Source organism: Mobula birostris, chromosome 11, assembly GCF_030028105.1.
Source record: "Mobula birostris isolate sMobBir1 chromosome 11, sMobBir1.hap1, whole genome shotgun sequence".
NCBI classification, from domain to species: Eukaryota; Metazoa; Chordata; class Chondrichthyes; order Myliobatiformes; family Myliobatidae; genus Mobula; species Mobula birostris.
The window spans coordinates 16,221,018-16,246,794 of NC_092380.1; the positions used below are offsets into that span (position 1 = coordinate 16,221,018).

The 25,777-nt window shown below is 42.0% G+C and overlaps 1 protein-coding gene and 1 non-coding gene across 4 annotated transcripts in view; both read right to left on the reverse strand.

Annotated features, from left to right (window-relative positions):
- The window catches only part of tom1 (target of myb1 membrane trafficking protein), a 123,351-nt gene that overhangs the window by 96,430 nt on the left and 1,144 nt on the right, over positions 1–25,777 (reverse strand). For 2 of the 3 annotated variants that reach the window (XM_072271750.1, XM_072271748.1), the window contains exon 2: positions 3,513–3,597. In XM_072271750.1, the coding sequence (XP_072127851.1) occupies positions 3,513–3,597 (85 nt within the window). Of the gene's footprint in view, positions 1–3,512; positions 3,598–23,091; positions 23,224–25,777 lie in introns of those variants that run through there. The other variant, XM_072271749.1, reaches the window with a different exon arrangement.
- On the reverse strand, positions 1,822–1,985 carry LOC140205676 (U1 spliceosomal RNA). Its single transcript, XR_011887943.1, has one exon. It is a non-coding gene; the product is annotated as a U1 spliceosomal RNA (small nuclear RNA).

The window sequence follows — 25,777 nt, forward strand, 5'->3', positions numbered from 1 at the left end:
AGAAAATAATTACAGAAGGTGGTTATTTGTATAAGCAAGTGTTTAAATGTGATGAAACTGCAATTTATTGGAAAAAATTGCTGAGTAAGACATTTATTTCGAAAGAAGAAAAGCAGGCTAAGGGACACAAGGCATCGAAGGACAGGTTTACCCTAATGCCTATTATTAACACCACTAAGCCTCTATTAGTGTACCACTCAGAAAATCCGAGGGCACTTAAAGGCGTTGATAAGAAAACACTTCCCGTTGTGTTCCGTTCACATCCAAGCAGTTGGAACACCCAAGTGCTTTTTTCTGAGTACATGAGCAGATACGTTAGTTCTTTTGTCGAAAAATACTGTAGAGAAAATAACCTCAATAATAGGTGTCTTGTGATTGTCCATAATTGTGCTGCTCATCCGCCTGACATTACCGAGCATGGCGGTAACATTCATGTTGCGTTCTTACCGCCGAATACGACATCGTTGCTGCAGTCGTGTGACCAAGGCCTAATAGCCACAATTAAGGCTTACTATATGCAAAATGTGATGCATTTTATTGTAAGTGCTATTGACAGAGAGGGCAACTCCGAAGCATCTTTGTGAGAGATCTGGAAAGACTACAATATAAAACTGGCAATCGCCAACATTGGGGATGCTCTCAATAGGCTAACAGTCTCGATGAGAAATGGCGTTTGGAGGAAACTATGTCCCAAAGCAGTGAATGATTTTAAAGGTTTCGAACCATCAACAATAAATACAACAATAGTGAGCTTGGCTAAAGAGGCCGGGTTTGTGGAAGTTGACGAAGATGATGTTGAGGAGGTTTTGGCATCCCATGACCAAGAATTGACAGATGAAGAGCGGATGCAATTGCAAGAGGAAAGGATAACAATTGAAACCGAACGCAGTAGCGAAAATGAAGTCGTCCAGGGACTGAACGTGAAGCAGTTGCGTGAGATTTCCACTGCGATTGACAGCGCTGCAATGATTGCAGAAAAGTATGACTTTGATTTTGAAAGGGCACGTAGGTTTAGGGCAGCTTTGCAGGACGTTTTGAGTGCTTACAAAGAACTCTATGATCTAAAAATGCGCTAGGCTCAGCATCAAGTATACTGTCGTTTTTCAAGCCTTGCACATCAGCCACAGCAGACGACGAACCTCGATCTTCGACATCGAGGCAGGCAGACATAGAAGATGACCTGGCTGCCCTATAGGAAATAGACAACGATGAGATGACACCCCAGTCTCTTCTACCTCCCACCACCCCAATTTCCGACGACTCAGCCTAACACACCATCCCGATTCCCGTAAGTGAAACTACACTGTACATACATTATTTCTATTTTATATGGGCTGTGTATTTTTGTGTTGTTTAGTATGATTTGTTATTTGGTATGATTTGTCAGCCTAATAGCTTAAAGGTTACTGGAGAGATTGCTTCTGCCGAGAGCGCATGCGTGAGATTTTCGCTGCACTAGACAGTACTTTAATGATTGCAAGAAGTATTTAGGCTGTGTATTTATCATATCATTCCTGCTTTTACTATATGTTACTGTTATTTTAGGTTTTATGTGTTATTTGGCATGATTTGGTAGGTTATTTTTTGGGTCTGGAAACGCTCAAAAATTTTTCCCATATTAATAAATGGTAATTGCTTCTTCACTTTACGACATTTCGGCTTACAAACCGTTTCATTCGAACGCTCTACCTTCGGATGGCGGGGGAAACCTGTATATTGTCTTCAAATTTGACCTACCGAAATTAACCACTTCACACTCATCTGGGTTGAAGTCCATGTGCCACTTCTCAGCCCAGTTCTGCATCCTATCAATGTCACAAATAAATTTAAGCATGAACGCAGTCCCCCACTACCACAAATTTTGCAATCGAGCATCCCGCATTTTGGGACATCACAAGTGCCAGCACACCCGAAGTGCGATGGGATAGCCTCATCCTGGGAGAACCACCTTAATGATCATGGACTCTCCCCTGCCAGGTAAGAAATGGAAATGGAGAGAAAAGGACAACGGCTTTGATGCATTTCTGAAAACTGACTACTGTAGAGAAGTGTGGCAGGCAGGCAACAGAAGTCTATATTTGCCCACTGGTCTATCATCTCCTCAGACATCTTCTGTCCAAAGTGAAATCCAAATTATTCACCATGGAAAGATATTTCAATGTCTTTCATTTCTCAGTTCAACAGCATTACTCGTAGGTCATTGTGTCAAATGGTGCTGAGGCTTAATCTTGCTTGATTGGCACTTGGGGTAGTCTTCATCTATAGGATATTTGGTAAAGAATTGATTTTCCACCAGAAGGCAATTATCAACTGGTAGTTAGCTCCCAATAAGGGTTGTTAGTACAATAAAGATGTTTTCCATATGTCATATCTTCAGAAAGTACCAGAAATTGATGACTATTCTATAGTAGATTCATCAACCCAAGAGGATGGACAAACCTGGGACTAGGTACAAGAAGAATCGTGTACACAGTAACACATTTTATGTGATTGATTATGAAGATTTGTATTTTGTTGATAACCCATTTGGATGCATTTTTTTTCTATGCCTGGTCAAAACTGACTGGAAATTACAAAGCGTGATCAGAGGTGCATTCCTCTGTAGAGTAAACAGGCTGTTTGTTACGCTAGATCAAAATACAATGGTCCAAAGGGACATTCCAATAGGGATAAACAAAGTTCAAAATAACATCAAAGCCCAATGCATAATTAAATAACTCTCATCTCCCTCTACAGATTTCGTGGAAAGGGAAGTTCTCACAAGCTCAAAATGAAAATTGGAAAATTTAGGTTAAGGAATCAAATTAAAGAACTGCACTAGATACAGCAAGCGGTTTGCAAGTCTTAATACCCTCACCATGGGGAAAGTATTTTTTTCTAATAGGTTCCAATAACAACAAAATTTAGTTAAGTGAAATTCCTATTGGTGTGAATTTCACATCTGTCTATAACTGGATGGCATACTAGGCTCCATTCAATCTACAAGGTCCTACACAAGCACAACACAAAGTCCAAAGTAAATTTATTATCAAAATACATACATCACTATATACAACCCTGAGATTCATTTTCTTGTGGGCATTCACAGCAAGTACAAGAAATACAACAGGATCAGCAAAAGACTACCAACAGGGCAATCATCAACAATGTGCAAAAAAACAACAAACTGCAAATACAAAAAGAAATAATAATAATAAGAAGCAATAAATATCAAGAACATGAGAGGAAGAGTTCTTGAAAGTGAGTCTATAGGTTATGAGAACAGTTCAGTGATGGGGCAAGTGAAGTGGTTTGAAGTTATCCCCATTGGTTCAAGTTCCTGATGGCTGAGGGGTAATAGCTGTTCCTGAACCTAGTAGTGTGGGTTATGATTCTGATAGCAGCAGTGAGAAGAGAACATGGCCTAGATGGTGAAAGCATTCCACATCTTAATCTTCATAAATATTTTAATAAATCTATGGGATGTTGCATAGAACTAACAGCCTTTGAACGCCATGCTATATTACACTCACCCATCTTCCGTCTCATTGATAATATCACATATCTCCATGTTGAGGCCCCAATCCTCTGACTGCAAAGATCCATCTGTTGCTTGTTCTATTAAAAAAAGAAAGCGCATAAGAAACTGGCTTAAAGTGATTAAAAGATTACAGAGACACAGCTATTCAGTCATGTCATATCTAATACTTAGTAAATATCTTACAGATATCATTGCATGGATGATTGTTTGCAAGTAAACTGTCATTGTCATGATCGTATTCCAGGGTAATCCTCTCTCATGATGGGCTATTACACTCAAGCTGTACTTTGATCTCTATAATCCACATCTTATAAGCATCCTTGGAAGCTTTGATTCAAAATTCAAGTTTATTTATCACATGTACGACAAAACAGTGAAAGACGTCATTTGCATTAACAACCAACACACCCAGGGTAGGGGCAGCCCGCCAAGTGTCGCCACACATTAACAAATTTCATGACACATGCCGATGATATGAAACGTGATTCTGATTACAGGCCTTTCCCTTTCTGAAAGACTTTTCACTCTACTCTACCCTTAATATCCTCAGATCAACTCTGAAGCGCTTAATTGAAAATAAAACCTTTAATGCAATGAGAACATCAGCCCTTCAGATGATGGTGATGAAGAGATTATTTAGATGGTCAGGATAATGGGGTGCATTCCACCAGCCTTCTTCAAAATAGTACTATGCAACACTTCACATCCATCAGGAACACGGGAGCCTTGATTTTAAATTCTCAACCAAAGGCTGGTATCTCCGACAATGCAGCACCCTCTCAGTGCATCAAGTTGGATTTCATTTTCTAGTCTACAAGATCTAGTAACTGCAGCTGGCCTATGAACCAGCTGGTTACCTGGAAAACACAAGAGAAGCAACATGGAGCATAACTAAAAGGACTCTATTACATGCTAGATATCATCCTGTTGTAATTTAAGGATCAACATGAATGATTTATGTTGGAAAATGCAGAACTACTAAGTCCCTGTTCCAAGCATTTCACCAAGCCATAGCTCTACTGCAGTTAACTTGACATTCTCTTTCCTTACGAGGTTTGCGATCTTTCTAACCCTGACATTAGTGAAATCCGCGGAGCCTCATATGTAGCTTCCATGCTGGTACACTGCACTATGATGCTTCTGTGTTATTGAACCTCTGGCGCCAACAGAGTATGCCCACAACTCACCAACCCTAACTGCACGCCTTTGGAATGTGGAAGGAAACAAACTGCTGGAGGAAACCTGCGCAGTCACAGAGAGCGCATATAAACTCCTTTGGAAATGGCGGTAGGAACTGAAACCCCATTGTTGATCGCCGTAGAGCAACGAGCTAACAACTACGCTACCATACCACCCCCCCAATGATGATCAGGAGGATACAGCAAACATTTCATCAATTCATGGAAATTCCTGCCTCTCAACCAATTAAAAATGGGAGAAAGAACTTGCAGTAAGACACTAAAAAATGAGAGTCTCGGTCAGGTGAATATATGAGCTCTTGTGCAACTTATTACTTTACTGACACTTAATGCTCACTTGTGATGGAGTCTATGAATTCTTCAGCCACCTCAGAACCAAACAAAGTTAATCACTCTTGGCGCCCTGGGACTGCCCGAGTACCACCGTTATATTACAAAGCACAGAAATAAAGTGCAACCTCAGAAGATGTAGTACTCAGGTGAACATGAAGTACTTAAAGAGAGCGTAACCCTGTCACCGGGCTGGTAAGCAAACTCGGCTCGTTAGCTGGCCCTGCTAACAGCCATGAGATTCAGAGGTGACAAGGCCAGCTTTCATAAACAATGCGCATCTATGAATTGATATGATTGGGGTTCAAACAAACAGGAACGTTGTGATGTTCCGATTAAAGAAACCTCAATTTGAGCAAAGCTCTGTAAATACTGCCCATATACAATTGTCGGTTGGCAAGAAATAACAGGACATGCACCGCATAAAATTAAAAAGGAAGTATATTTACAAATTTCAGCTATATTGCAAACAGTTAGTAGGAAGGAGATAAGAAAATAAAGACCCATTATAGTTAAACCAGTCCAAATGCGCACATGAAGTTGGAGCTGATCCTGCAGTTATCTTTTTACTCACGTGCTGAACCCACGGTCTGCGTCAAAGCACACGCATTCCGAACTTCACACAAAATCCATCTCAAACAAACGGGCTCTGTCTCTGGAGTATCGGCCCTTCTTCCTTGGAGCCACTCATCTGCACAAAGCACTCTGTGCAACAGGAACACTTCCTCCCACGGCATTCTCAGCCATCTTCCCTCCTGTCCTCTCCACAGCTCCCAGCCAAAACGACCCGCGAACCACACTGTCCATCACCAAACTCTCTAGAACTTTTTCCTACTTGGCTGACACAACATTCTTAAGTGGAACATCAGGACTCCTATCTCTATAGCTGAAGCCAAAACATTCTACCAGCAGGACACACCACTTTTGTAGAAAATTGCTAAAATGAAATACCTACAACATAGCAGTAGAAATCTTAACCAGGGCATTACAAGAGTTTCGTGGCATGGCCAAGTTCTCAGAGTGAGAACGACACATGAAATGTTGTTGTTTTTACATTAAGAACAAATCAATACGATCTGAATAGAATCAGTTCCAGGTACTTCCCTATCCCATGCTAGTTCAACCCCACTGGGAGGAACACTAACCAGTAACTTGACTACCTAGAGAACAGTGTGAACTGAAGGTCTAAATATAGAGATTGGGTTTACAAACCCTACTAGGGCATAGGTGGCCAACAGTAGCTCTCCAGGGTCCTCTGTTCTGGGCCATCTTTTCAAGATGGCTCCTGGTGTAACTCATCTTCTTGGTGTAGCCAACCTCTTCCAGGGGTGAGGTCTTTGGAGCTTCTGTTAGTGTTTTTGTAGCAATGGGTTTTTTATGGGATGGGTTTGCCAGCCCCATTTCCAACCCTCCTTTCGCAGCCAGGCCTGGAACCATCCATGGTAAAGTTCTGACAAACAACAGTTGAAGGGAACTTCACTGTGCTCTAAGATGTACCACAGATTTGATCACCTTAACACAAAATAATGATGAATTTGGACCAAAGAGAAGGATGGGAAATACTGATTTTTAAAAAGCCATAATAGCCATTTCAATGAACGAGAGTGATTGGACATATATAAAATATATAAAAGCACTGGTTAACTCTTGTGTTAGCTCAACATAGGCAATAAAAATAAAAAGCAAAAGGAGTCTGTCGTTATTAACCTACAATAATGGTCCGAAAGGTCCAAATTCTTTAGTGACCACTCATTACAAAACAATCTAAAAGCGCATTCCCCAAGGTTGCTTGTGAGACACTTGCTCCTATGTGATCCAAGTTCTTCTTGCTATCCTGCCCAATAGTTATTCCTCAAATCAAGCACACAAACAGAATATTTGATCATCATCATACAGGTATTTGTTGAAATTCACCGGATGCAAGATGGCTGCCACAATTCTGACATTACATTGAAGACCTAAATGACAGAGCAGTTTAAAAGCATTTATTCGTTCTGGGATTTCTTGAGGACATGAAATATAAGTGTGGATGTCTGCTTGTCTCCTTTCTACATTACTAAGGCAGACAATAATCATTTTTTTAAAAATTATATTCTTTTGATGTAAGCATTGCTGATAAGCTCCGAATTTATTATCCATTTCTAATTGCCTTAGAAAAGGCAATGATGATCCATCACCTTAAAACAATGCAGTCCGTCTAATGAAGGTTGTTCTACGATTTAGATGATAAAAGAAACAAGCAGACTGCTTCGACATGCATAATGTTGAGTTTCTTGAGTTACTGGAGCTGCACATATCCAGTAAATGAAGAATCATAGTCCTGACTAGTGATTGTAGACACAAGATACTGTGGAGAAAAAATACAAAAGGTAGAGACATTTTTAAAGAGGGTGTGTCCTTAAAATTGATGGCATGTGTTACAATGGAAGTGATTAAGGTCAGGAAAGAAAAAATCCCTTAGATCTAAGGGTGGAAGGCCTAGGGGAGATTACAGAGCTGATGAGGTATAAAATCGTGAAAGGATTAGAAAACGAGTACTTAAAGTGAAACTAATGGCCAAGGAGCCACTGGTGAAACACGGCGATGTTTTGCAGAGCAGCATAAACTTTGACATGGCTGAATAAGGAGCCAATGTGTAGGTCAGTGAACACACAGGTAATGAGTTAATGAGTTAACAGGACTCCAAGTTTGGACAATGACCACGTTTTGAATGATCCAGAAGTTAAGAATGGCGCAAGAGACAGATGAAGGGGATTCCATAAAGTTGAGGTTGGTAGTGGCAAAAGTGTAATGAGAACTTTCAGTAGCTGATGAATCAATGCAGGCCAAGAGAAGAGCTGGGTGCAGAGAGTAAATATTTGGAGCAGATAAGGTGCTGGGACAGTAGAGTGGAGTAGATGGTACTGCTGCCGACTCACAGCTTCACTGAAGACAGTTCAACCTTAACCTGAGACACAAGCAAGACCACAGATGCTGAAAATATGGATTGACACACACACAAAATGCTGGAGGAGCATAGTAAGTTAAACAGCATCTATGAAGGGAAATAAACAGCTGACTTTTTGAGTCCTGATGAACGGTCTCGCCCCAAGAAGCCTACTGTTTATTTCTCTCTACAGAGGCTGCCTGACCTACTGAGTTTTTCCAGTGTTCAATCCTGACCTGCAGTTTTTTTATTTAAGTGGAGTTCCCAGTTTTCTTGTGACACGTGGCTTTCTCCAGCTTCCTGCCAAATATCAAAGATGTGGCTATTGCAACCTGTCCCTAAGCGGGTGGGTGGTCAGGAAAAAAAAACTACACAGTGGAATGAGAAAAGGTTAGAGAAGCAAGTGAAGGATGGGATTGATTTGGGTGCTATCATGCCTGATGGGCCAAAGAGCCGCCCATATCACAAGGAGATACGAAACTCAAACAGAAACAAATCCAGTGTCCTCCTGAATGCTGTTATCTTCGCAGTAACATGCATCCTTATTTAAAAAGAAATACGTCAAGTTTCAATGCACAACAACATGATGTCAGACAACCTGTTTAGACCTCAAATGCAAGTTGTTTACTCTGGTTGGAAATGAAACAATGGAACCATAGTGAGAGCAAACCCAAATCTAGAATAAACTGAAAACTAAAATCTAACCAGTGTCGTGAAATATTACAATACCCTTTCTTTATCCCACAGGATAGAGCATTTACATTGCCCCATCAACAGCCTGAGCAAGGAATAAAAAGTATCACAACCATTCTTTTTGGTGTGTGAATCTTTACAAACTGAATTCCCACAGGTCTGTTTTTTATTCATCACACTCCCTTTTCAGCACTAAATGTATACACTGCATACCAAAAATCAGGCAGTGAATTTAATCTCCTGGCTAGGGAAGAGTCAGAGGCTAAGTGGCCATACCCTTTAATGAGATGTGTACACGGCACCCTCAGTCGTGAACGCATTAGGAATGGTGAATGGGGAGACCTTTGGGCTTCGTCAAGCAGCTGGGGCCTCTGATGACGCTTACCATCTTGTCACGATGGGCATGACAATGGAACATCATTCCCTAGCAACAAGTTATGTGCCAGGCCTGTTTGTGATACAAACAAACCAACAAAACCAACCTAATCAGTTATGTAAACTGTTGGTTTCTGTTGGCTCAGCAACTACAACTTCAGAGATTACACTCACAAACTAGAGTACAGTTTGATAGGAAACTGATCCAATTATGATCAGTAACAACATCAACCAGATTGTTTTTGAAAACAGAAACAAAAGATACAAGAACATTTTTTAAAAATTGTTTTGAATTATAAGACCATAATACACAGGAGCAGAATGAGGCCATTCAGCCCATTGAGTCTCCCCCACCATTCAGTCATGGCTGGTTTATTTTCCCTCTCAAGCCTATTCCTCTGTCTTCTTTCCATAACCTTTGATGCCCTTATTAATCAAAGAAAGTCCGCTAGAAGTAAAAGCCCAACAGTCATATGCCTTTCGGCCCACCACGCTCATACCACGTACCCATCTATACGAATCCTATTTGGACACTTGGTCTTTAGCCTCACACACAATAGGGATTTCAGCTTTTGTCTAGATATTTCTAAAATACTGTGATCCGTGATCATGTGGGATCCTCCGAGTACTCCAGCTTCCTCTCACATTCCAAAGACGTATGGGTTAGTAAGTTAATTGGTCACGAGTGGATTTGGGTGCTGCGGGCTCGTTAGGCCCGAAGGGCCTGTAACCAAGCTCCATCTCTAAACCTAAACCAAAAAAACTAATATCTCCCACATAACAACCTATCACAGGCCTTGCTACACTCCATGTAGCCCTCATCAATACATTTGGTTTCCCCTTTGAAGATTTCAGTCAGATTGTTCAGACTGACCCACACCACCCTAACTTTTTCTAAGTGCAGATTAATCCTGCTCCTCAGAAAGATTCCCAATAATTTTCCTACAACTGACATTAGACTCACGGATTGGTAATCACCTGGCTTATCTCTAATGCTCTTCAATAAAGTGACCACATTTGCTGTCCTCCAATCATCTGACAGCTCCTCTGTAGCCAGGAAAGATTTAAAATATTCAGTGAAGGCCCCAGCAATCTCCTCCCTTGCCTCCTTTCACAGTCTGGGATACATCTTATCAGACCCTGGCATCTAAACCCACCAAGACAACTAATAGCCCTTTTTAAATAACATAATTTAGAAGCTCATCCCCCTCATCATGAATTCTCCATCAAGATCCTATTCCATGGTGAATATGGATGGGAAGTTTGTGTTTCTTCCTTCAGAGTTGTCCCAAATAAACAGTTTCCCCGATTTAACTGATGGCTCAATTAACTGGAATCCACTGTTTTTGAAGGAATCTGATGCTGTCCCTTACAATGAGCTTGGATCTTAGGTATCAGTCATTCGATAAACTTCTCAACAAACTTTTATTTTTGAGCCTCTGAAAAAAACTGTCAATTTGGCTGCAGTTTATTCTCAATTATTCTCATTTTATTGTCTCATGATCAGCAGCAGCAGTCATCCAATCCAAAGTCTAATATTCATTTGTTCGTGATGTGCCGTGTCACACGATATGGTCAATCATGGTCTTACGACCATGATTATTCTTGAAAAATTTTCCTACAGAGGTGGTTTGCCATTGCCTTCTTCTGGGCAGCGTCTTTACAAGACGGGTGACCCCAGCCATTATCAATACTCTTCAGAGATTGTCTGCCTGGCGTCAGTGGTCGCAAAACCAGGACTTGTGATATGCACCAGCTGCTCATATGAATATCCATCACCTGCTCCTGTGGCTTCACGTGACTCTGATTGGGGTCAATTTCCTCACTTGCAAACCCAGTCAGTTCGGACTGGCAATAACACATCCTCCACAACCACCACCTCCCACTCAGTGTTAACAAGACCAAGGAGCCGATTATTGACTACAGGAGGTAACTGGAGGTCCATGAGTCAGTCCTCTTTGAGGGATCAGAGGTGGAGAGGGTCAGAAACTTTAAATTCCTTGACATTATTATTTCAGAGGGTCAGTCCTGGGCCCAGCATGCAAGTGCCATTATAAAGAAAGCCTGGCAGTGACACTATTTTCTCAGTAGTTTGTGAAGATTCCGCATGTCATCTAAAACCTTGTTGAACTTCTGTTGATTGTAGATGCGCGGTGGACAGTATACTGACTGACTGCATCACATCCTGACGTGGAAACTCCAATGCCCTTGAGCAAAAAGTTAGTGGATACAGTCAAGTCCATTATGAGTAAAACCCTCCCCACCACTGAAGAATATCTACAAGGAATGCTGTCGCAGGAAAGCAACATTCATCGAGGACACCCCCCACCATCCAGGTCATGCACTCTTCTTGCTGCTGCCATCAGGGAGGTGGTACAGGAGTCATACCAGCAGCTTCAGGAACAATTATTATCCCTCAACAATCAAGCTTTTGAACCAGAGGGGTATCATTTATCCATCTTGTTCAGCATTTCATTGAGTTTATTGTGTTTCTTTGTATTTACTGTGAATCCCCACAACAGTATAAATCTCAGGGTTGAATACAGCGACATGTATATACTTTTGGTTCATTAAGATTGTTATAGATGGGGGCGGTAGTGGAGACAACCTATTAAATGCCCCAATGGCATGTAATTCAAATAGCCTCTGACATCCAAGTCCAGCTCCTGGACTTCACATGTGGCTTAGCTAATAAGCCCAGCAGAACCGTTTCTGCTGACAGGAGAAGGGGCAAAGGTGGGTTACTGGGGTCTTAAAACCAGTCACTCTGGGCAGACGGGGCTCATCAGCCTTGGTTGCAGCTCATCTAGAGGGATATCTCTGATCTCAAACCTCCGCTGCCTTCACGGGGAAGGCTTTAGGAGTAAAGTCAGAGGGAAAATTCAGGAGCTGAAGTCCCTAAGGCAGTCCTACATTGAGTTCAATACTGACTAGCAACTTCTGCCACACTGTTGGTGCCAAACTGCATCGGTCTCTGCCGTTCCTTTGGGTTCTTCAGATACGTGGAGAGGGGGAGTTTGCTACATGGGCAACAGCCTGCTCTCCATATCATACTGCCCAGGCTTGCATATCTAGATAGCTAGGACACCACATCCATGGTCGACCCTGACTAAGACCTCATATGCACTTTGATAATAAATTTACTTTGAACTTTGAAGACACTTGCATATAAAGGGAATCTAAGGAGTTGGAGTTGTTACATACCTCATAGAGATCGTGTGACTTTCTTGTGAGAATGATGTAAAGGTCTTTTGGAGGTCACCTGATGTAATTTTCCCACCGTGAGGTCACGTGATGACATGTTCACCAGGGGTATAAAAGGGAAAACCCCTGGTGACGCAACTAGTTTTCCAGTTAGAATGTCAAGGAGATACTCCGCTCTGCTGCGTATTTGCATTATGACGCAGTTTTGACTTTAAACGGAGTTTTATGTTCTATTGTAAGGTACAGAAGTACTGGGCCGGCAGTTTGACTAATCGCTGCCAGGTTTGTTAATGTATCTTTTCAGTAACACGGGAGAGTGAAGACGGGACCCTGAAGGAGACGTTCGACGGGTTTGGAAAGGACCGACCATTATTGAATTCGTTCAAGAAAGAATGATCTGCATGAAGTAGCCTCTGCTAAAAAGGCAGCAGAAAAGGCTGTGCAGTATCCAGGAGGAAGAGGTCAGTGCCTTTAAACTGTTTTATTTCCGTCGTCGTGAATCCTGTGGACAAGGCAGGATCCGGCTGGGAGTGGCAGTGACGTTGTGTCTTCGAGGAATTTGTTATTTCATGAAAGTCTCTCCTAATTGACTATATAAATCTCTTGGACTTTAAAATTTACCATTTGAAGAACTGCGTTTGAATTTATCGCTTTAAGAACTGGTTTTGCATTTATCACTTTAAGTAGCAGTTTACTGAATGGCCACATAGCCGTTTACTTCTGGTTAGGGTTTTTGTTTGTTTTTTTTTCTCATTGTTTATCAGGGTTTAATAAATGCTTGCTTGTTTATAAATCCTGACTCGATATATTCATTGTTGCTGATCACGTGACAGAGTTAGTGCAGTAAAATGGAACTGACGCAAAATACCATCCATGAACTTACTGAATGGTGAAGCAGACACAATGGGACAAAAGAGAAAGACAATCTGAGCCTTCATCAACAGCAGAGGTGATTATTTCAAAGCTCTTCTTACAGGTACTGGCACCAACCTTGAACCTGTTACAATTTATCATCTTGGTCCCCATTTCCTTCCTTGCACTTCTTTCAGCACTGCATCGTACACCTGTCCACTTGCCTGCTTCCTTCTGCCCCACAACTGTGGGATATACATTCAGCCAGCTGGACACCATGCTCAGCACTTCCTTCTCCAAAACCGTAATCTATTCAAATAAACTGACGTCCTTGTCACTGAGCAATTCCCAGTTTCCCTACCGTAAAACACATTTAGTTAGGGTCACCCTGAAAATGAAGTTATTTTAAGACATATTACCCAGGGTCAATTGAATTCTTCAAGTCCTTAAGAAACCAATTATCTGTTCTTTATTACATTGCTGTGTTTGGAAGTCTGCTGTGCATTTTCTACATTCCAACAGGGAGGTCAAATAGTTTCTCACTGGCTATATAGTGTTCTTGCACATCTCACGTGGAACTCAAATGGTGCCATGTGAATATCTAAACACTTCCCTTGTAACACAGTTCCAAATCTAGGGATCATTCTCACCAGTTACTAGCTTGCATTCCTGATAGATCAATTGGCAGGCAAACTATAGAAGGTGACGCAAATCCACCAAGCAACAATCAGACTGGAACCCCTGTCCCAGCCTATGTGTCTCCCCTAATTCTTAAGGAGTACCTACTTCTAAGTTGAAAAAAATGCACAAACTGATCAACCTAAAAATAATGATATTCATTCTAAACACATATCAGTTAACTATACAAAATGGTACTGATTGCTCAAGTAATCGTTGCTCACTCGAGTTAATGGCTTTTTCAGGAGAAATGGCATGGATTTTTTAAAAACTTAATACTGTATACTTTCAAACTCAACTTGAGAAAAGCATGAATTGCAGCACAATTTCTGATCTGATCCTACTTCATAAACAGAGGAACACACGCAAAATGCTGGAGGAACTCAGCCAGCCAGGCAGCATCGACGAAAAAGAATAAACAGTCCATGTTTCAGGCCGAGACCCTTCAGCAGGACTGGAAAAGAAGGGGAGAACTACGACACAATAGCTGAAGCAACCAAAACCCATTTTTACTCTAAAATTTTGCTAAGTAAAAAGAAATGACAATTAACTTTTCAGTGTTAGTCTGTTTATATTTTGTATGTGTAAATTAGAATAGTCATACTTGAAGAAGTCTGTTCCCATAAATATACTGACTTGATGGGACAAAGAGCATCTTGATTTCTTAACAAAAGCCTGGGGGACTGATTCCAAGTATCCAAATAATGGGAAAAATGGGAAATTGCTGCATTCTACAACATTGAACTTAGAACCTTGAATATAAGAAAACTTCACTGGAGAAGGACAAGGAACACTGTTCCCCCAATATACAGACCCACCCGAGTTAGGTACAATCCACACACTTGTTTGGGAGAGTAGTGGCATGGGTTTGCCACCTGCTGCCTGGGAACTCTGTTTACAACATTTCCAATTTGCAAACCATCTGGGTTACAAGCAGTTCACATTAGGAGGACCTCAGCACAGAATCAAATCAACAGGAGTCTACCATTTTTCCCCCAAAACAGAAGTCATGAATGATTTTCAAGCTGAAGTAAAAGAACCCTCGGTTTACTCTAGAAAAGCCAAGTTACAAATCCATCAAATATCAAAATCTGAAAGTTAAACCAATGAGCAGTCAGACTTGTCTACTATAAACCTCCGCAGCCTTGTTACAAGGACATAGCAACCTGGTTTAAATTATCCACTTGAATAGTAACTTATCTCAACGGTCTTGTGAAACAATTAATAAAATGATCAAGAAAAATTTACTGACTATAAAATACTAATTCCTGCTGAACAAGTTCATCTGGTACACTAGACTGTGCAGTACATCAGGCTGTTTTCCTAGTTTAAAAAAAGCACTCTTCACATTAGGAACCTGTACTACAGGTAGCATGGGGGAAAACACAGAGCTATGGAAAAGAGGAGGGGAAAGATTTAGTTGGACAACCTTCTCAAAGTTAGGTAAATGATCTCCTTCTGTGCCATGAACATATACAAAGGAACTTCACCTTTGTATATTTTTATATCAGATCATACTTTATTGGTTTATTTCCACTCAATGAGGCCTTACAATAAAAAAATAAATAAATAAAGTTGTCTGGAGACCCATAATGAATTTTTAATTGACACATTGACTCAAGAGCCTATAGCTCATTAACAGTGACACCATAATTCCCAACTGCAAAGGGCATGCTTTGGTAATCTCCACCATCAGTCACAGCCGAAGATTGTACTGCTGACTGAAATTGTTAATTCAGATGGACCATGTAATTTCTACAGATGTACCATGGAGAGCATTCTAACTGGCTGCACCTTCTGGTATGGGGGGGGGGCACGGGGGGGGGGGGGTGCTACTGCACAAGATCGAAATAAGCTGGAGGGAGCTGTAAAATTAGTCAGCCCTATCATGGGCACTAGGCTCTACAGTATCCAGGACATCTTCAAGGAGCGATGCCTCAAAAAGGCAGCATCCATTATTAAGGACCTCCATCACCTAGGTCCTGCCTTGTTCTCATTGCTATCATCAGGAAAGAGGTAAAGAAGTCGGAAGGTACACACTCAACGATTAACAATTCCGGAACAGCTTCTTCCCCTCTGCCATCCGATTTCTGAATGGGCATCGAACCCACAAATACTACCTCACTACTTTCTTTATTTCTACTTCTAATAGTACTACTAACTTAAATTATATTTTATACAGAGGCATCCGTCAGTCTTGCGAGACCATGGATCTGCGCCCGGAAAGTCTTCACTCTCCAGGGCGCAGGCCTGGGCAAGGTTGTATGGAAGATCAGCAGTTGCCCATGCTGCAAGTCTCCCCTCTCCATGACACCAATGTTGTCCAAGGGAAGGGCATGAGGACCCATACAGCTTGGCACCAGTGTCGTCGCAGAGCGATGTGTGATTAAGTGCCTTGCTCAAGGACACAACACGTCCCCTCATATGTGTGTGTGTGTGTGTGTGTGTGTGTGTGTGTGTGTGTGTGTGTGTGTGTGTGTGTGTGTGTGTGTGTGTGTGTGTATATATATATATATATACACACACACCTATACGTACACACACACCACACTACTGTAATTCAGTTTTTTTCTATATTATCATGTATTATATTGTACTGCTGCCACAAAGTTAACAAATTTCATGACATATGCCGATGATATGGAACCTGATTCTGGATACACTTATTTATTATATAAAGAAAACCTTTGTTCACCAAACAGTGCTGAAGAAATAACTTCTTTTAAACTCGGAAGGGTTGCTGCAGTTGGGCATTTGCTCTGTACATTGTGATTGGAAGAGACTTTTCCAGAAAGTTACTGCTGTGTTAAGTAAACCATAGAACACACTGTTCACTGCAATTCACAGCCCGTCAGCATAGCTCATTAGCTGATAAGGATGCATTACTTGATGACTAGTGGCTCAGAATAACTACATTACAGTAGTAAAGCATCAGTTACTAGGGTTGCACATTAAGCTATTCTAAATGCACACATCATTACAAACAAGGCAGGGCCGTAGTCAATGCTCCCTCTAAGGTGTGTGCACACACACGTTTTACTACTAGTGCACAAAGGAATCTAAACTGCACGTCTAGCTCATTAAGCATGTTAAGTATATTTCACGATTGTACACAATCACATTTCTGGTTTCTGGTGCGGATGGTGCTGACAATGTGGAGTTTGCGATGATTTGTCTGCAGATTTTAGAACTAGCGTATTTATGCTGTTTTTAATATAGAAATTATTGATTCACTATGTCGAATTCTAAAGAAGCAAAGGGCATTGAGCGCAAAAGAACTGCTAGTTCATTTAAAGTGGAATAGCTTAACGAAACAGTAGAAACCTCTATGCAGAAAGTTCATGAGGTCAGGAATAAACAGCCACGAGAAATATTCATGTACAATCCAGAAACTCGTGTTACCTTCATGTACTGTCGCCAATGCAAGAGTTGCTGGAGAATTTGCGAGTGGGAAGATATTTGGAAACTTGACTTTTTAAACTTGACTTTTTTAGCGAGGAAAATCTCTGGCAAGAAAACCCTTCATTACCTGCTACAGGCTTACTACTTATGTTTTGAGTGAGTGCAGATGAACGAGAGCAGAAGCAATCAAACGCAGAGGAGATCAAAGTTCTTAAAAAGTGTTTTGTTAGCTGTTAAAATGAATACCTCTGTATATAAAATGCAGTGTGCACATGTTGTCGTCACTGGGCAAAAAATTGCACAAGATTTTTGCACACAATGGTCATTACAAATTTGAGGGAAGGTTGCTCGCAGTAGTCTGTCCTGAGTTAGATATCGATAGTTCAGCCAAGGTAGCAGAACAATCAAGACCTCCATAAGCTGCTGAATATAACAGTGCCACAACTGTTCTGTTTGGAATGTACTCTTACAAGCATTGAACCCAGCTCGCAATGTCAATGTCCTTATATCCAACTGTCACCTGTTGGACTTTAATCGTCCCTTCTCTTCAGGGACTTGAGAAAAGTGATCGAGTGTGACACACAAACAATCTTCTTTTGCACACCTTAGTTACTACAGAGTATTCCCACAGACTTTAACTTAAAATGCCGTGAACTGTGCAGATGCCAAAACTGCAACGACATCGCTGTATAAAAGTAGTTACTACTTCTTTTTACAGACACTGCCCAACTGAAAATATTCCAGTGTTCTCCATTTTCAGATTTCCACTACTTGGAGGACTTTTTAAAATTATTACTAAAAACCAGTCTCATGTGAAATGATAATCAACACCCACAACATCACAAATTTCAACTATGGGGTGGTTGCGTTCCCAGATATCCATCCAGAATCACCATTTTCTGAAAGATGAAGCCACATCATGGTGCCACAGTAGTGCAGCAGTTAGCGCTACGCTATTACAGCTCAGCGCGTTCGGGAGTTCAAAGTTTAATTCCGGTGCCATTCTGTAAGAAGTCTCTGTGGAAAGTGTGGATTTTCTCTGGGTCCTCTGGTTTCCACCCACACTCCAAGGATGTCCCGGGTAGATTAACTGGTCATTGTAAATTGTCCTGTGCTTTCAAGACAAAGGGGCATTCAGGTCTCTCAGGAGTTGCTGGGATGATGAGGCTCAAAGGCCAGGAAGGGCCTACTCCACGCTGTATCGCGAAATAGAAATAATAAATAAAATGAAATCATCTGCGTAAGCGTCAAGTAACACGTGCTGAAAAGAAAATGAAAATTGGCAAACAGATTCTATGAGAGCGATAGCCATAGTAAAGCCAGATTTCTGACCTTGCTGAGACAACCACTCAAGCAGGGTCGGAAACTGAATTGCTACGATTTGCTTCGACAATTCTACATGGAGTGATACATAAGCAGCAGAGCATTGTACGGCTTTGGTCTCCAATATTTCTGGATGTACTTGCATTGCAGGCATTGTGTAGGTCAACTGGAATAATTTCTGGAACAGGAGGTTGATGCATGATGAAAGGTTGAGTGGGCTGGGCACTCACTCACTCAGAAGATACAAGCTCATGTTCCATGTGTTTTTGCTACTTTTTTAAAAAAATATTTGCACAATTTGATCAAGGTGTTTCAACGCTGAACCAACTCTGCAATTGTAGCCTGCAACCGTCGACACTCGCCTCAGCAGTGAACTGGCTCTGAGGCTGTGGCCTGCAGCATCAGGCTCCTGAACCAGCTTCACTCGCCTCAGCACTGAACTGGCTCTGTGGCTGTGGATTCATTCTCAGGGACTCTGCAGTTAATATTCTGTGTTACTTCTCTACTTTTATTGTTTACATGATTTGTCCCCCCCCCCCATATATAGAGTGTTTGATGGGCTTTGCATGTGTTTTTTTTTAAATGGGTTCTATTGCGTTTCTGTTTTGAGGCTACTTGCAAGAAGATAAATCTCAAGGTTGTACACAGTATACATACTTTTGATAATACATTTACTTTGAACAAGATATGATTTTATTGACGTTTTAGATTCTGAGAGGATAGACAAAGTGGAGGATAGAAAGTTGCTTCCTCTGGAGGCAGCATAGCTTCAAAATATATAGTTGTCTATTTTAAACAGGGAGGATTTTCTCGTCTCAAAGGGATGAGAATTTTTGAAATCCTCAAACTCACATTGTAGTGGAAACAAGAGTCACTGAGCACATTCAAGGCAGAGACTGACAAGCATTTAAACTGAAGGATATGAGGAGAAACTGGAAGGTGGCTGTTGGATCAGCCATAGTCTTACTGAATGGAGGAGCAGGCTTCAGGTACTAATTATTCCTATTCCCAATCCTAATTTTTATAAATCAGCATGCTTCATTCATAATTAACACACCGCATTCTGACTGAAGATGGAGGAGGGTCATCTGATCTTGCACAAGGTCCTGGTCTATTGTAATGCTTCTGTGCCTTCCCCACACGATGCCTGCAACTCTTCAAGGAAGATCATTCAAACATTCAGGAAAGAATAAGCATTGCTTGGTACAAGAAAGCATAACGTGCTGAATGAAGTTTCATTTCCCAATAATAAAATGGAAAGCAACACATAGAATGCTGGAGGAACTCAGCAGGCCAGGCAGCACTTATGGAAATGAATAAACAGTCAGTATTTCAGGCTGAGACCCTTCTTCGGGTAGTCTCAGCCCGAAACATTGACTATTTACTCATTTTCGTAGATGCTGCCTGTTCTGCTCAGTTCCTTCAGCATTTTGAGTGTGTTGCTTTGGATTTATGGTTATGATTAAGAGGACACGCAGTTCCCTTTTACTGTCATTTAGTAATACATGCATTAAGAAATGATAAAAATGTTTTTTCCAGAATGATATCACAAAAACACATGACATACCGACTTAAAAACTAACAAAAACCACATAATTATATAGTTACAACAGTGCAAAGCAATACCGTAATTTGATAAGAACAGACCATCGGCACGGTAAAAGTCTCAGAGTCTCTCAAAGTCCCATCATCTCACGCAGACGGTAAACCTCCAGCGCCGCCAACTTGCCGATGCAGCATCCTGGAAGCATCCGATCACAGTCCAACTCTGAGTCCGTCCGAAAAACTCCGAGCCTCCGACCCCGATGCACCGAGCACCATCTCTGCTGAGTGCTTTGACCCCGGCCCCGGCAACAGGCAATAGGCAAAGCCGAGGATTTGGGGCCTGCCCCCCCCGGAGATTCTCGATCACACAGTAGCAGCAGCAGCGAAGCAGGCATTTCAGAAGTTACTCCAGATGTTCCTCTATGCTTTCACGGCTGTCCCCATCAAATCTGGATTGATGCACGGCCCCTAGTTACACATATCGATATTCATTCGGAACGGCCGCGCGCGCTGCGTCGTGCCATCTTCTCCTCCCTCCACATTTCAAGCATCTGCAGACTTTCTCATGTTTATGAGCTAAATAAAATGCAGTGTTTTCTCATCTCCTTAAAAGCCTGAGAGATGTTCATGCTGCAAATCATAATTTCCTTCACAGACATATCACACCTATGCATACATGTACTGGTGCATATGACAATAAACTCAACTTTGACTTTGAGGTGCTTACCTTCTAGCGAAGGAACAATGACTCAGAGCATTTTTGGGGGGGGAAGGTTAAGGAAACAAAGTAAAGTGGAAATTGAGATTTCCACAATCTCAGAACATTCAGAAACGTTAAACATTTGGCAGCAAAACAAAAAGCAAACAGACAAAAACATCAAAACTGAACTGATACAAGAACTAATTAAGACAGATGAAATGCTAGCTTTCATCACAAGAGGACAGCAATAACAGAACCTGTATGACAAGCATAAACAAGTTTAATGAGAATGTATTTAGAGTATTCAATACAGGTTTGTCCATCTTAAGATTTGCCTTGGAACCGCTGACCATTTGAGCAGAATGAGACCATTAGGTTCTTCAAGTCTCCTCTGTCATTTAATCATGGCTGTTTTATAGCATTACAGTTAGCAACAGGCTTTCCAGCACCAGCTGTAAGATCGGAGTTTGTACACTCTCCCCGTGACCACGTGGGGCTTTTTTTGTGTGCCCTGGTTTGCTCCCACATTCAAAAGAGGTACGATTTAGGGTTAGTAAGTTGTGGGCTTCGTTGGCAAGTCTTACCCAACACAATTCTCACTGATTTGTTTTGACGCAAAACAACGTATTTCACTGTATGTTTCAATATACATGTGACAAATAAGCTAACCTCTCTTCTTTTCCTTCTTCTCGCCTTCTCCCTGTAACCTTAAGACAGCCCTGTAACAGCCATCCATGGCAACAAATTCCACAGCACCCTCTGGCTAGAAAAATTCACCCTCATTTTAGTTCTAAAGAGATGTTCTTCTCTTCGGAGGCTGTGCCCTCTGGTCCTATAGACTCTCCCACTACTAAAAACATCATCTCCATGTCCACCCATCTAAGCTTTTCAATACTTGGTAGGTTTCAATGAGATCCTTTCTCAATTTTTTTAAACTCCAGCAAATACAGGCCCAGAGCCTTCAAACGCTCTTCATATGGTAACCCTTTCATTCCCAGGATTATCCCCGTGAACTTCCAACGGACCCATTCACACGCCAGCACATCATTCCCTTGATATGGAGCCCAAAACCGCTCACAATACTCCCAATGCCGTGAACAATGCCTTAGATAGCCTTAGCATCACATCCGTACTTTAATATTCTAGTCCCCTCAAAATGAATGCCAAGATTGCATTTTACTTCCTTACCACTAACTCAAACTGTGAGTTAACTTTTCGGGAATCCTGCACTAGGACTCCAAAGTCCCTTTGCACCTCTGATTTCTGAATTCACTCCCCATCACTCCCTATATTTTTTTTCTACCAATGTGTGCGCGCACACACACACACTTCCCCACACTGTATTCCATCTGCTACTTCCTTGCCCGTTCTCCTTATCTGTCTAAGTCTTTCTGCAGATTTCCTGCTTCCTCAATCTACATGCTCCTCTACCTATCTTTGTTCATCTCTGCAAACTCGGTTGCAAAGCCATCAATTCCTTCATCCAAATCACTGACATGTAATGTGAAACGAAATGGTTCCCAACACCAACCCCTGTGGAATACTGTGGAAACACTGGCAGCCAAAAAGGTCAGCTTTATTCCCACTCTTTGCCTTCTACCAGTCAGCCAATATTTTGTACGTGCTAGTATCTTTCCTGGGCTACAGACTGTAAAACGATGGGCTCATATCTTGTTAGCAGCCTCACGTGTGACACCTTGTCAAAGGCCTTCTGAAAATCCAAGTATACAAGATCTGACTCTCCTTTGTCTATCTTGCCTGTTATTTCCGCAAAACATTCCAACACTTTTGTCAGCCAATATTTCCCCCAAGGAAACCATGCTGACTTTGGGCTATTTTATCTTGTGCATCCAAGTACCCTGAAACCTCATCCTTAACAATCGACCCTCAACCACTGAAGTCAGGCCAACAGGCCTATAATATCCTGCCCTCTGCCTCCCCTTTTTTAAAAGAGTGGATTGACTATTGCAATTTTCTAGTCCTCCAGAACCATTCCAGACTCCAGTAATTCTTGAAAGATCATTGCTAATGCCTCCATAATTTCTTCAGCTACCTCTTTCAGAACCCTGGGGTGTAGTCCATTTGATCCAGGTGACTTATTAGACATTTCAGCTTCTCAAGTACCTTCTCCTTAGTAATAGTGACCACACTCGCTTCTGCCCCAACACTCGAATTTCTGGCAAGCTGCTGGTGTCTTCCGCAGTAAAGACTAATGCACAATCAGTTTGTTGGACATTCCTTTGTCCTCCATTGCTACCTCTCCAGCAACATTTTCTACCGGACTCGAGTCAATCTTCCTTCTCTAAAATACATTTGGTACCCTCCTTTATATTGGCTAGCTTACCTTCATATTTCATCTTTTCTCCACTTATTGTCTTTATAATTGTCTTCTGTTGGTTTTAAAGTTTTCCAATCCTCTAGCTTCCCACTAATTTTTGCTGTATTGTATGCCTTCTCTTTTGCTTTTATCCTGTCTTTGACTTCCCTTGTGGACATGGTGGAGGATTACAAGTACCTGGGGATACAAATTGATTATAAACTGGACTGGTCAAAGAATACTGAGGCGGTCTACAAGAAGGGTCAGAGCTGTCTCTATTTCCTGAGGAGACTGAGGTCCTTTAATATCTGCCGGACGATGCTGAGGATGTTCTACGAGTCTGTGGTGGCCAGTGCTAACATGTTTGCTGTTGTGTGCTGGGACAGCAGGCTGAGGGTAGCAGACACCAACAGAATCAACAAACTCATTCGTAAGGCAAGTGATGTTGTGGGGATGGAACTGAACTCTCTGACGGTGGTGTCTGAGAAGAGGATGCTGTCCAAGTTGCATGCCATCTTGGACAAGGTCTCCCATCCACTACATAATGGACTGGTTGGGCACAGGAGTACATTCAGCCAGAGACTCATTCCACCGAGATGCAACACAGAGCATCATAGGAAGTCATTACTGCCTGTGGCCATCAAACTTCACAACTCTTCCCTTGGAAGGTCCGGTACCCTGAGCCAATAGGCTGGTCACGGACTTATTTCCTGGTATAATTTACATCCATACTCTATTCTTGGTTGGTGCAACTGTAACGAAACCCAATTTCCCTCGGGATCAGTAAAGTATGACTATGACTATCGTCAGCCACGATTGCCTCATTCTCCCTTTAAAATATTTCTTTGCGATAAACTAATTCTGTCTCTTCCCAATTACTCCCAGAAACACCAGCCATTGCTGTTCTTCTGCAATCTCCACTAGTGTCCCCTTCCAATCAACTGACCAACTCCCCTCTCATGCCTCTGAAGAATCCTTTACTCCACTATAATACCGATACATCAGATTTTAAGTGTCTCCCTCTCAAACTACAGAGTGAATTTCACCATATTATGATTATTGACTACTAAAGGTTCTTGTAAGGGTTCCTGATTTCCTAACCAAAACGGGTTCATCGCACAAGGCACAATCCAGAATTGCTTTCTCCCCCCCACCACCCCCGAGTGGGCTCAACCATAAGCTCTCTCTAAAAAGCCAAATCATAAGCATTCTACAAATTCCTTCACTTGGGATCCAGCATCAACATGATTTTCCCAACCTACCTGCATACTGAAATCCTCCATGACCATCGTAACATTGCCATTTTTAGATGCCCTTTCTATCTCCCATTGTAATTTGTACCCCACGTCGAGGCTACTGTACGGAGACTTATATACAACACCATCAGGGTCTTTTTACCCTTGCAGTTTCAAGACAAAGGCGTGCATGGTCACAGCAGCCTCTCTGGGTCCAACCAATGGTGTCATTTTTCATCCTTTACATCCCTCTGTTAATCACAAGACACTGCTGGACATTAAGAACACCAAGCACAGAAGGTCGACCTCCTAGAACGGGCTTGTTGAATACCGTGTCATCACCTGCTACAGCCACCCAGAGAAGGTCCAACAAACGGTGCAAATTATTTTTTGTGTAATCGCAGGGCTCTGTTGGACGTCAGTAATGTAGAATACTCAAGTCGGGTTCCTTGGAAACACCGACAGTTGGGGAACTGCATGGCACTGGTTGTTGCACAGAGCAGGACATCTTGCCGCATTGCAGCCGCTCAGGGGAGGAGACACCGGAGGCGGTATGGCAGAGGGCAGAGATGCAGCAGGCGTACTGAAGTCCACGCTGCATTGGAAACTGGCCCCTCCTATCACAGCCATGCTCCAGTGTCCGCTCGGTGATAGACACGCTAACTCTAACAGTAAAACATGAGGAACTGCTGTGTGCTTATTCTTGCAGAAATGTAGCTCCAGAACAACACTAGCTGTCCTGGAGCTACTTAGCTTAAAACCCTATCCACAGCCTTCTCCAGGATCCTGATCCCAGCTTGGTTTGGATGGGTGGAGCCTATTCCATCAGAACCGCTCCCTCTTTCCCCAATACTGGCGCCAATGATCTACAAATTCAAACCTGCTGCTCCTACGACCAATCTTTGAGTCAAAATTTAGTTCTCTGCTCTTATTAACTGTGCCAATTTGCCTTTTTGATTCTGCATTTTAATTTTGTCCATAACTGCTCAAATTCCCTCAGGGTAACATCTTCCCTTATTGTTCCAACATTGTTGGTACCCACAGGGCCCATAACAATGGTATCTTTCCCCTCCCATTCCAAATCTTCTGCAAATCAGATGAGATGTCCCAAACCCTGGTACAAGGAAGGCAGCACAGTCTTTGGGACTCTCTGATCCTTGCGACAAAGAATTGTGTCTATTCCCCTGACTACACTATCCCCAATCATAACTATATTTGTTTTCTCCCCTGCCCCTGAACTACAGGGCCACAGTTCAGTTGCTCAACCTTCCAACAGCTCCAAATGCAAAGAAAGCTCAGAAAATTGGCCGCTGAAACAAAGGCACCCTCTCTTGAAGAATCCCTCTCATGGGATTTCTGAATAAAAGATGACTTAGTTCAAAACAGTCAAGATTGCACAGCAGCGTAGTGGTTGGCACAACACTACTACAGCGCTAGCGATCTGGGTTCAATTCACGCCACTGCCTGTAAGGACGTAC